Here is a 12235-nt window from a genome sequence, read left to right on the forward strand (position 1 = left end):
GTGGCACGTGGGCTCCAGAGCGTGAGGGCTCAGTAGTTGCAGTGTGTGGGCTCTCTAGTTGTGGCGCAGGCTCAGTAGTTGTAGCACGCTCAGTTGCCCTGTGGCACGTGGGATCCTAGTTCTCAGCCAGGGATTGAACGGGTGTCCCTTGCATTGGAAGGTGGATGCTTAACCACTGGACCACCAGGGAAGTCCCAAGCTGAGTTTGTTTCATTTTCAGAGTAAACACATCAGCTCCATGAACTCTTACACATTTCTGGTAAAAGCTTACGTTGGTACTAGCACTTTTAAAAAAATTTATGTTTTTACTGAAGTATAGTTGATTTACAATGTTTTGTTGGGTACTAGCACTTTGGAACTCAAAATAGCATTATCTAGTATGTTTAAAGTGTATATACCATATACTCCAGTATTTGATTTTTTAAATCCTGAAAGAATATTTAATTTTTTTTTTTGCGGTACACGGGCCTCTCACTGCTGTGGCCCCTCCCATCGCGGAGCACAGGCTCCCGACACGCAGGCCCAGCAGCCATGGCCCACGGGCCCAGCCGCCCCGCGGCATGTGGGATCCTCCCGGACCGGGGCACAAACCCGCGTCCCCTGCATTGGCAGGCGGACTCCCAACCACTGAACCACCAGGTAAGCCCAAGAATATTTAATTTTAATTTTGGTTTTAGCACATACAGGAATGCTTTGATGCTCCTCCCTTCCAAAGGTGGAGCTTAATTTTCTCCTGAGTGTGGGCTGCATTTAATGACTCACTTCTACCTGATAGAGTAAGGCTGATGTGATGGTGTATGACGCTGGGTCTAGGACATAAAACTCACTTAAGCTTCCATCTTTGTTGCTCTCTTGCTCAGATCACTTGCTCTGGGGGAAGCCAGCTGCCATGTCATAAGCAGCCCTATGGAAAGGTCCATGTGGCTGCAAATTGAGGCCCTCTTCCAAGAGCCGTACAAGTGAGCCATGTTTCATGTGAATCCTGCAGCCCTAGTCAAGCCATCAGATGATGCAGCCCTGGCTGACAACTTGATTGTCTCCTTTAGAGAGGCCCAGAGCCAGAAACACTCTGGGAGATAATAAATGTTTGTTGTTTTGAATAACAACTAAGTTTTGAATGATTTATTTTGCAGCAGCAGGTAACTAATATAGTGTCTCAGGAGGAAAATAAATTCTTGTACTTTAATTTTTGTTTGCTCTAAATTAATTATAAGATATTAAACATGTCATTTGGTTTTCTTTTTTTTTTTCGGTACGCGGGCCTCTCACTGTTGTGGTCTCTCCCGTTGCAGAGCACAGGCTCCGGATGCGCAGGCTCAGCGGCCATGGCTCACGGGCACAGCCGCTCGGCGGCATGTGGGATCTTCCTGGACCGGGGCACGAACCCATGTCCCCTGCATCAGCAGGCGGACTCTCAACCACTGCGCCACCAGGGAAGCCCCCAAAATATAAATTTTATTTCATCATAACTTCAGTTCAAAATAATCAGTATGCCAGAATGGTATATTTTGGGGTGGTATTTTTCTGCTCCTCTTCAACTCACACAAACTCAGGGATATGGAATGAAGACAATTTTAAAACACAGCAACACAGGAGACACTGACACATGGTTTGGGAAAGTAAAATCTAGGAGCTTTGTGAGTATGATTGGCAGTGCCATTTAGGCACATTTCTGTATCGGTAAGGGCCAAAATCAGTTTTACAGATTAGATTCCTGATGTTTGCGGAACATAAAGATTGTGCTCCCCGCTATAGTTAACAAACACAAAGGAAACTATCCGATCCATATGGGAATCTCTATCTGGTGTTTTCAGGCACAACTTCTCCAGGTTTAAAGCACAAAACCCCTGTTCCTCCACCTCCATTCCCAGAGAGACCTCACTCTCTGGCATCAAGGTCCCTGGTGGGTGAGTTTTCTTCTAGAAGAGTCCAAGGGGTGAGAGATAAGGGGTGAGAGGCAGATGGTCCTGTTCAGCCACGATGGTTTCGAAAGAACACTGGAGGAAAAACTGGCTGAGCCCAATCTGGGCATGGCTTCTTGGTTTCCTCAGACAGCCCCTGGGCCAGGACTCAGAGAGACAATGTGACGAAGAGCATTCGGTGCAGGAGGAGCGGGATCAGGGCAACATCCCAGAACTCGAGTGTGGCTCACTGGGTCTCTCTCAGGGCGGTGTCTGGGGCGGGGACGCTCAGTGTTGGGGATTCTTCATCTCCCCTGAGTTTCACTTTCTCTCTCACAGCCTGTGTCGAACCCTCCTGACTGGATACTCATGACGATGCCCCAGTCCTCACTCCCATTGCGTGTCCGGTTTCTAGAAGCCAATAAGCGTCTCCACGGTTCCCGGTTGTAAAGTCTCCACCAAGCAGCCTCACGCAGTTTCTCCTCAGACGCCGAGGACACAGGTCATGGCACCGCGAACCCTCCTCCTGCTCCACACACCGGGATGTCCCGGCCCGGCCGCGGGGAGCCCCGCTTCATCTCCGTCGGCTACGTGGACGACACGCAGTTCGTGCGGTTTGACAGCGATGCCCCGAATCCGAGGAAGGAGCCGCGGGCGCCGTGGATGGAGCAGGAGGGGCCGGAGTACTGGGATCGGGAGACGCAGATCTCCAAGGACGCCGCACAGTTTTACCGAGTGAACCTGAACAACCTGCGCGGCTACTACAACCAGAGCGAGGCCGGTGAGCGACGCGGGCCCGGGTCCGGGTCACGACCCTCATCCCCAGGGACGGGCCGGCGTCGCCCCGAGTCTCCGGGTCCGAGGGCAACCCCAACATTGCGGGACCCGCCCGGCCTCCCGACTCGGGAGGAAACGGCGGGACTTTACCCGGTTTCATTTTCGGTTTGGGTTTAATCGCTGCGGCTGGGCGGGACGGGGTCAGGGTCTCACACCATCCAGGAGATGTACGGCTGCGACGTGGGGCCGGACGGTCGCCTCCTCCGCGGGTACAGACAGTTAGCCTACGACGGCGCCGATTACATCGCCCTGGACGAGGACCTGAGCTCCTGGACCGCGGCCGACGCGGCGGCTCAGATCTCCAAGAGCAAGCTTGAGAAGGCCGGTGCTGCGGAGCGCCACAGAGCCTACCTGGATGGGGCATGCGTAGAGGCGCTCCTCAGATACCTGGAGACCGGGAAGGACACGCTGCAGCGCGCAGGTACGAGGGTCCGCGGGGCCTCCCTGGTCTCCCCTCGGGCTGGAGCTGGCTTCCCACAAGGGGAGGAAATGGGGTCCCTGTGAACACTGCCCCAACTTCTTGTTGGGAGAGGGAGGAATCGCCCAGGTTTTCGTATTCTGTACGAGACAGTGACTCGCCGGTGGCCTAACTTCTCTGAAAGACAGTGAAGGAATCCAGTCTCTTTGGGGAAGAAACAGGAAACCATCCCTAAAATAACTGACCAGCCGTGCCCTTTGACCCTGACCCCCATCTTGTGAACCATGACTTTCTCTCTCAAGCCTGTTCTCAGCCTAAGAACATCTTAGGAGGCCTGACTCCAGCTTTTCTGAGTCATTCAGCCTCCACCAAAGTCAGGACCATTGCTCTGTATTCTCCCCTTTACATGGAGCCTCCTACCTTGGCTTTCATCCTTATCACAGAACTTGCCAAGGACTGGGAGATCTTCCCAGACCCCGGAGTCCAGGCTGGTGTCTGGTGTTTGTGCTTGTTATTTTCAAACCCGTTGTGCTGTTCATTCTCAGGATGGTCACGTGATGCTGGTTCAGTGGCCCATGAAGGTAACACTAAGTGTGAATTTTCTGATTCTTCCTCCTCAGACCCTCCAAAGACACACGTGACCCACCACCCCATCTCTGACCATGAGGTCACCCTGAGGTGCTGGGCCCTGGGCTTCTACCCTAAGGAGATCTCACTGACCTGGCAGCGTGATGGGGAGGATCAGACCCAGGACATGGAGCTTGTGGAGACCAGGCCTTCAGGGGATGGAACCTTCCAGAAGTGGGGGGCCCTGGTGGTGCCTTCTGGAGAGGAGCAGAGATACACGTGCCATGTGCAGCATGAGGGGCTTCAGAAGCCCCTCACCGTGAGATGGGGTAAGGAGGGACATGTGGGGTGGAGCTTCCTCTCAGATAAAGCAGGAGCCCTTCTGGACACGTTCAGCAAGGTCGGGATTCAGGCCTGAGGTCAGGGCCCCTTCCCTTTCCTCCACAGAACCTCCTCAGCCCACCGTCCCCATCATGGGCCTCATTGTTGCCCTGGTTCTCTTGGTGGTCACTGGAGCCGTGGTGGCTGGAGCTGTGATCTGGAGGAAGAAGCACTCAGGTAGGGAAGGTGGGGAAGGATCTGAGTTTTCTTGTCTCACTGGGGGATTCAAGCCCAGGTAGACGTTTGCCTGCCTCATTACTGGAAAGTACCCTACACACACATGTGGAATATGGAGCTGAGTGCTAACACTTACCCTTTCATAAAGTACATATGAAAATGAAAGACAGATTTTTCACCTTCATAATTCCAGTTGAGGGCCTGTTTCTTAGCACTTGAAGGTCAGAGGGGGAAGGTCCCGCTAAGGACAGACTCCCAGGAGGGCAGCTGGTCCACTCCTCCCATATCTCCTTTCTTCATGTTCCTGATCCTGTCCTGGATTTTTGGTTACAGTTCTGGAAAGTTCTCTGTGGTCCAGGACTAGGGGGTTCCTCTAGGATTTCACAACTCAGTCTTCTCCCTGGCCTCTCACGTGAGCTTTTCTTCTTACAGGTGAGAACGGAGGGAGCTACGCTCAGGCTGCAAGTAAGTGTGGAGGGGCTGTGATTCCTGAGACCCTTGTGAGGGTGCAGACAGGAGGCCATGGGGGCCTCACCCTCCTAAAGTTCCTTCTCTAGTTTCTCTCCTGTGGGTTCTGACCACGTCCTGGTTTTGTTCTCCCCCAGGCAGTGACAGTGCCCAGGGCTCTGATGTGTCTCTCACGGATCCTAAAGGTGAGACCCTGCAGAACCTAGATTGGGAGAGGTGTTGGGGCCGAGGGGATGCCCCGGGTGGTGGGGGTCCTTGAATGGGACATTTGAGCATGTGGGGGGCTGTTGGGAAGGTCAGCACTTACATGACTGACCTGCATTTGTTCATGATTATTTTCTTTCACAGTGTGAGGCAGCAGCCTCGTGGGACTGGGTGATGCACGGTCCCACTTTGTGGCTTCAGATCCCGTGACTCCTCTTTCTGCAGCTGCATCTGAATGTGTCTGTGTTCCTCGTAGCCTAATGTGAGGAGGTAGGGAGACTGGCCCACCCCTGCCCACCACGACCCCTCCCCACCCTGACCTGTGTTCTCTTCCCTGATCCACTTGCCTGTTCCAGCAGAGGCAGGGCTGGGCCACCTCCATCCCTGTCTTAACTCCGTGGTACACTGAATAATAATGTCTTACTTGCCTGTTGGAAATAAAATTTGTATATAAATTTTTTTTTTCTAATTCCTGCCTTGAGGCGTTGATGGGATAATAAAGGAAAGGATTCTTAAAGTTTGAGAGAGAAAATAAATGGAAGCGCTGAGAACCTTCCAGAATCCGTGTGCTTGCTGTGCTCTGTCTGCTGCCGGTGGGACAGGAGGAGGTGATGAGGAACTGAGCATGGACGCGGCCTGTGCCCACTCCGTGCTCACTGCATCTTGGGCTTTGAGGTGGTCACTCCTGGTCACATCTTCTCAGCTCCTTTGTCATTGTCTTTTCAGAACTTTGTCCCACCAGCAGCTGTGATCTCAGAAGAAGTCACCAGGTCAGCCTCGGCTCAGGCCTGTGTCCAGTCCTCAGCCCCTACCTTTTGGGTGTTATTTGTTGTTTCTTTCTTTCTTTAGAGGTTCTTGCCTGAGTTTGTGTTTTATTCTCCTCTGGGTGTCCCCCACCTCTGACAGCTGGAGGAGTCGTTTGGCCTGTCGTGGTCCCCACAAGGCCCAAGGCTGCCCCTGCACACAGGAGAGTCTGTGGTGTCCAGAGGTGGATTTTCAGATTCATCCAGCTCTTGCCCTTTGTCTAGGGTTTGATTGTTCTTTCCATATTTCTCCCAACCTTCTCAAAGGATCCAGATTCTGGAATTAGCAGAAAGGCGGGAAACCATAATGTCTCGTCTTAGGTAAGTTCCTGTCGGAATTCTGCTCTGCTCGCCTACCCACTCTCCCTGCCCTTAGCTCTAGTAATCCCAGTGCTGGCTCCAGTACAAACTCATGGATTTATAAAGCAGAGTCTAGGACTTCCCTGGTGGTCCGTTGGTTAAGATGCTGCTCTTCCACTGCAGGGGGCTTGTGTTTGATCCCTGGTCAGGGAAGTTCCACACCCTGTGTGGCCAAAAAAAGGAAAAAAAAAAAAGTAAAGCAGAGTCTAATTTAGGTTTATATTTGGTTGGAAAATAGGACCCATAAGTCAAGGATCATTGTTTTCTGAAAAGAAAAATATACTTGTGTGAGGCAGTGCGGCGGAAGGTTGGTTGGTGGGAAGGGGAGAACAGCACTTGTGAGACAAACACTGGCAGCACTGACATCATGTGAGTAGATGTTGTTCTGTAGCTGCCACAAAACAGCTTTTGGCCTGAGGTCACAGTAATAAAGATACTGTCTCTAGAATAGGGAGGTGCTTTACATTGAACATTCACTCAACTGATACAGTTGTGTGCCAGATATATGACACAGTATTTTACATCTGGGAAACATCATTGAAGTAAAAACAGAAAAATTGCTGGCCTTGTGGAGCATGTATTCTAGTGGGACGAGACAGACTATGTGCTGTCAGCATAGTAAATAAGGAAAGTGTTCTGTTACAAGGGGATATGTACAATAGAAAAGATGCAGTGGAGAAGGTGATCCAGAGTGTGAGTACGGGAACAGGGAAAATGGGTATTTTACTAGGGCGGTCATGGAGGGCCTCACTGGGAAGGTGACCTTTGAGGAGAGATTTGAAGGACATGGAGGAATTATCCCTGAGGATGTCTGGAGGAGGTTCTTTCCAGGCAGAGGGAATCTCCAGGCAAATGCACCAGGGCAGAAGCATGTCTGTGTGTCCCAGTTAAAGTGAGGAGGCCAGTATGGCAGGAGCAGAGATTAATTGAGATAGGATCAGAGGTACAGCCAGACCATGTAAGGCCTGGAGGATGCTGGAAGGGTTTTGACGTTTGCTCTGAGGGAGATGGGAGTTATAAGATAGTTTTGAGCAGAAGAGGGACATGGTATGACTTCTTGATTTTTTTAAATATTTTTATTTTATTGGAGTATAGTTGATTTACAACGTTGTGTTAGTTTCAAGTGTACAGCAAAGTGATTCAGTTATACATATACATATATTCTTTCCTTTTTAGATTCTTTTCTCATATAGGTTATCACAGAATATTGAACAGAGTTCCTTGTACTATACAGTAGGTCCTTGTTGGTTATCTATCTCATACATAGTAGTGTGTGTGTGTGTTCATCCCAAGCTCCTGATTTATCCCTCCCCCCCCACGTTTCCCTTTTGGTAACTTTTTTTTTTTTTTTTTTAAAGAAGATGTTGGGGGTAGGAGTTTATTAATTAATTAATTAATTTTTGCTGTGTTGGGTCTTCGTTTCTGTGCAAGGGCTTTCTCTAGTTGTGGCAAGCGGGGGCCACTCTTCATCGCGGTGCGCAGGCCTCTCACTATTGCAGCCTCTCTTGTTGCGGAGCACAGGCTCCACACGTGCAGGCTCAGTAGTTGTGGCTCACGGGCCTAGTTGCTCCGCAGCATGTGGGATCCTCCCAGACCAGGGCTCAAACCTGTGTCCCCTGCATTAGCAGGCAAATTCTCAACCACTGCACCACCAGGGAAGCCCTGTAAGTTTGTTTTGATATCTGTAAGTCTGTTTCGTAAATAAGTTCATTTGTATCTTTTTTTAAAATTAGATTCCACATATTAGTGATATCATATGGTATTTGTCTTTCTCTGTCCTTACTTCACTTACTATGATAATCTCTAGGGCCATCCATGCTGCTGAAAATGACATTACTTTATTCTTTTTTATGGCTGAGTATATTCCATTGGACTTCACCTTTAAAAGCATCACTTTGGGGCTTCCCTGGTGGCGCAGTGGTTGGGAGTCCACCTGCTGATGCGGGGGACACGGGTTCGTGTCCCGGTCCGGGGGGATCCCATATGCCGCGGAGCAACTAAGCCCGTGCGCCACAACTACTGAGCCTGCGCCCCTAGAGCCCATGCTCCGCAACAAGGGAAGCCACCACGAGAAGCCTGCGCACCTCAAGGAAGAGTAGCTCCCGCTTTCAGCAACTAGAGAAAGCTCGCGTGCAACAACGAAGACCCAACGCAGCCAAAAATAAGTAAATAAATAAATAGTATCAGTTGAGGATTTATAAGAAGAAAACCAAGTAAAATACTGAATTGAAATAGTTATTTTAAAAAGAAAATAGGCAAAATTAAGAACAAAACATAGTTGTCTGAGATATGTCACTGCAGACAAAGGAGAGATTTAAACAATCTTAAAACTGAAGAAATTTATGTCAATGGAAAAGACTTAGTACAAGTCAATAAGTTAAAGCAGTTATAAAAATTGTTTCCCTTCAACCTTATCCAGAATGTTTTAGAGGTTAAGTCCTACCAAACCTTCAAGGAAACCTAATGATCTATATAAAATATTCAAGAGGAAAAAGAAATATAGGTTGTATGTAAAGTATGCCCCAACCAAGTTGGTTTTAAAACTATTATTCTCTTTGGAATCTGTATTTCGGTTAGGTAAACAAAACAAACAAAACACCTTGTTCTTGTTGCTAAGAGCTACACCCGGCACATCTGGAGGTAAGGAGTCCTAAGGTTTGCAACTTGCTCTCAGGCAGTCCAGCAATAACGATGATAGCCATCTTTTATGTATTCAGAGGGAGATCAAACAGTTATGGTAAAATTTTAATAAATGACAGAACTAAATATAAGTTAGAAATAATAAAAATATATTTTAAAATTTATTTCCCCTGTAGATTTTCCCACCCTTTTTCATCTTCTCTCTTCCTTTCTTCAACCCTTTCTCCCTTCCCGCCCTCCTTTTCCTGGTCTCTTCTTTACATCTTGTCCCCTGCACATTCGAGCCCCACAGTGAACACAGGTGACTCTGTCCACCTCAGGCCAGATGCGGGCGGACAGGGGAGTGGGTGCTCGCCCGAGCAGTTGTAAGCTGTGCCTGGACCCGCTGTTACTGTGTCCTTTAGTGAAGTCACTCCAGTCTTTGAAGGAAGTCACACCAGCTCTAAATTATGTTCCCCACAGAAGAAGGAGCATTCTCGGCGGGTATTTCCTAGATCCTTAGCGGGCCCTCTGCTTCCTGGGGCGGAAGCAAGGCTGGAGGAAGAGTTTTTGGTTCTCAGAATCTAACAGCGGGGCCCGGGGCGGGGCGGAGCTGGAAGAAACATTTCCCTATTCACACGCCTCAGAATCAACCAAGACCTTGTTTGAAATAAGTCGGATTCTAGATCCCCCTCCGGATCTACCAACTCGGAATTTCCAAGGACCACATAGGTCTTCATTTTCTCAAGCGGCAGTTTGAGAACCAGAAACCTAAATGCAGCTCTCTCCCCTCCCAGCCTGCACATAAGTTCCTTTATTCTGCTTTTAAATCCATGGACGACTTTTATTTCCTTCAGCCCAGGGTTTGGGGGACGGGTGATTTCCAGTCCTCACTGTAAACTCTGGCCCAGCAGAGAAAACTTCAGGGCCTTCCTGCGAGCCCCGCCTTGGGTTCTGCGAGCATCCGCGCTGGGTGGTTTAGGTTCCTTTTCCGGACCCAGCAGTGGCACCAGAGGTCTGCAGAGAGAAAGATGCCGCTGTGCGGGTGAGTCCAGGGGTACAAAGGTGAGAGTGGAGGGAGAAAATGTCTTTCATGGGGCAGAGCAGAGGGGGCTGGAAGCAGGGTGGGGTGGAGGGAACATACTTTCTACAAAAGACAACCTGGGAAGCTTGGGCGGGGGGCCGGTGTGTGTTGGGGGGTGAGGCAGCCAAATCTAGATCCAGGGAGCAACCCTGGCCCTGAGCCCTATACCATCAGGGCCTCTTCCACCCCCAGAATGAGTAGGATTGGCTTTATCTCTAGTTACAATCGTCTCAAAATGCTGTGCAACAAACCTAGCATATTAGCGTTAAAGTATTGAAAGTCTTTTTTGGGAGGGTGGGGGTGAGCTGAATGAGACGGTTTGCTGGATTTGCACACCTAAGATGTCCTCTAAGGAGTGTTGACATCATGGAGGAAAGGGCTTGGGCCCAGCTGTCGGGAGAGCTGGGTTCCATCTGCCTCTCTACATCTCACTATTCTTGCTATCTTTAGAAGTGAAAAGATTCTCTCTGAGAATGAGCAGGACCCAATCCCTGAATGGCTAAATAAATTATGATGCTCAAAGGAATTAATCAAAATGGATGTGAAATCTAAGAAATGGTTAAAACTTTGTGATGCATGAGATTTCCATCCACAGAAAAAGTGTAGGGTAGGGGTCTTAGTGGAATGGCTAGTAGTGACATGCAGAGTTCAATGTGAGAAAGCATTTGCAGGGGAGACAAAGATGAAATGAACACAGTTCCTGCTACTGGAGTGGCTCATTGTCTAATGGGAGGAGTATAAGATGGTAAGATAGGGTTCAAGGGAGAGCACACCTGGTACCATCAAGGAGGTTCAAACCATGGCCTAGACCAGTGGTTCTAAAATTTGCCAATACATTGGAATCACCAACGGAGCTTTAAAAGATATGAAGGTCTAAGTCCAACCCAAGGGATACTAATTCAATTGGTTTGGGCCACTGCCTGAACGTACAGACAGTGAAAACTCTCCAGCTGGTTTTAATAAGACCATGGTGTAGGTATTCCAGAGACTAAGAGATGAGTGCTGGGGTTAAGTCACAGCTTTCAGTAGAAGGAGGCCTTCAGGACGGCATTATTGTTATTACAGTATTATTGAAGTATAATTCATATATCACATAATTCACCCTTTTTTTTTTTTTTTTTTTAATTCACCCTTTTAAAGTTACAGTTAAGTGGTGTTTAGTATAATTCAGAGGTTGTGCCACCAATCCCACTATGTAAAAGAGATCTTTTAGGATGTGCAGTTCTGATGGGCTGGAAGGCAGAGGAGAGCAATCCATGAGAGGGGAATGTGCAAGCAGTGGCATCCTGATGGGACAGGGTAAGGAAATGGGGCGAGCCCACTTTTACTGCAACCCAGGGGAGATGTCACCAGAGAAGTGGAAGATGATGCCAGACAGCTGGTTGTGGCAACTGCAGGCTTTGATGGTGGAGTAGAGACCTTATGTGTTAATTCTGCAGATGGGGCAGCTGTGGATGGCTGGGGCCTTATGGTTATAACTGGCGACAGGCAGGTGTTTAGGAAGGCTTTGCAGTTCTCTAGGCTGAGGTAGATGAAAGCCTGGACTAAGGTAGCTGCAGTGGGACTGAAAAGGGGTTGGAGGAGCTGACTGTGAGCCCATGAGAGGCAGGGGAAAGGGGATCAGAAGGGACCAAGCTGGTGATGCTTAAAGAGAACTTGGGGAGGGAGAGAGGCTGGTGTGCAGGGAGAGGGGTAGAGTTTGCCTGTACATCTGTTGGGTTTGAGGGGCAGATGGGCCCAGAGGCGCAGTTGTCCTGAGGCAGGTTGGAAAGGGAGTTGGGAGAGGTTGGTGTTGGGGTAGATCATGGGGAGCCACCTCATTGGGCCTGAATCAAGAGGCTGCTTTGGGAGAGTGTGGATACCTATAGGCAGAGGCTACAGGAAAAGACACATGGCTCCGTCTTGGAGTCAGTGGGAGGAGAAGATTATAATGGTGGAAACATCTAGAAGAGTTTGAACTCTGGGGAAGAGTCCTTCATCTGGGCAAGTGGCTTCTGAGAGGCAGAGCTGCTGAAATCTGCAAATCTGGTCTCAGCGGACTGTTGCTGTGCAAGGTGGAGGGAGGGGGTTATGGTAGAGAAGTTGTGCCTGAAGGAAGAAGCCCCGAAAGGCCGGAAACGTGGGGTGTCTCTGAAGCAGCCTTGTGAGACCTTCCCTGCTGCGGGCGGGGAGTCTTCTTTGCAGAGGAGGGAGGCGGTGATCTGGGCGCTTCTGGTGGGGGCCGCCCTAACTTTCTGCTGCTCAGAGCCTGTCCCTTCGGCATTTGTCTGCACTCACCCTCCGTCTTACCTTCCTGGGGATCCTAAGGCTTTTCTAGCCTCCAGGCTTTTCTAGGCAGCGGAAGCGGCCGGATGGCGGTCCCCGCTCGGGGGAGGGAGGACAGGGACAGGGACGGGGACGGGGACGGGGCGGGGGC

General features: G+C 49.8%; 2 protein-coding genes across 2 annotated transcripts in view; both read left to right on the forward strand.

Moving 5' to 3' along the window:
- Positions 1-2255: 2255 nt before the first annotated feature.
- Positions 2256-5504, forward strand: LOC112395459 (BOLA class I histocompatibility antigen, alpha chain BL3-7-like). The gene is given in 9 exon segments (XM_024738687.1): positions 2256-2314; positions 2316-2431; positions 2434-2682; positions 2884-3159; positions 3777-4052; positions 4171-4281; positions 4714-4746; positions 4887-4934; positions 5098-5504. Coding segments are annotated over 9 exon segments (1158 nt in total). The 5' UTR covers positions 2256-2270; the 3' UTR covers positions 5103-5504.
- Positions 5505-6767: 1263 nt separating this feature from the next.
- The window catches only part of LOC112395396 (MHC class I polypeptide-related sequence B-like), a 12951-nt gene continuing 7483 nt past the window's right edge, over positions 6768-12235 (forward strand). Inside the window, 2 exon segments of the mRNA XM_024738553.1 lie at positions 6768-6809; positions 9468-9800. Coding sequence (XP_024594321.1) covers positions 6768-6809; positions 9468-9800 — 375 coding nt within the window.

This window comes from Neophocaena asiaeorientalis, unplaced genomic scaffold, assembly GCF_003031525.2.
Source record: "Neophocaena asiaeorientalis asiaeorientalis breed wild unplaced genomic scaffold, Neophocaena_asiaeorientalis_V1.1 scaffold282, whole genome shotgun sequence".
NCBI classification, from domain to species: domain Eukaryota; kingdom Metazoa; phylum Chordata; class Mammalia; order Artiodactyla; family Phocoenidae; genus Neophocaena; species Neophocaena asiaeorientalis.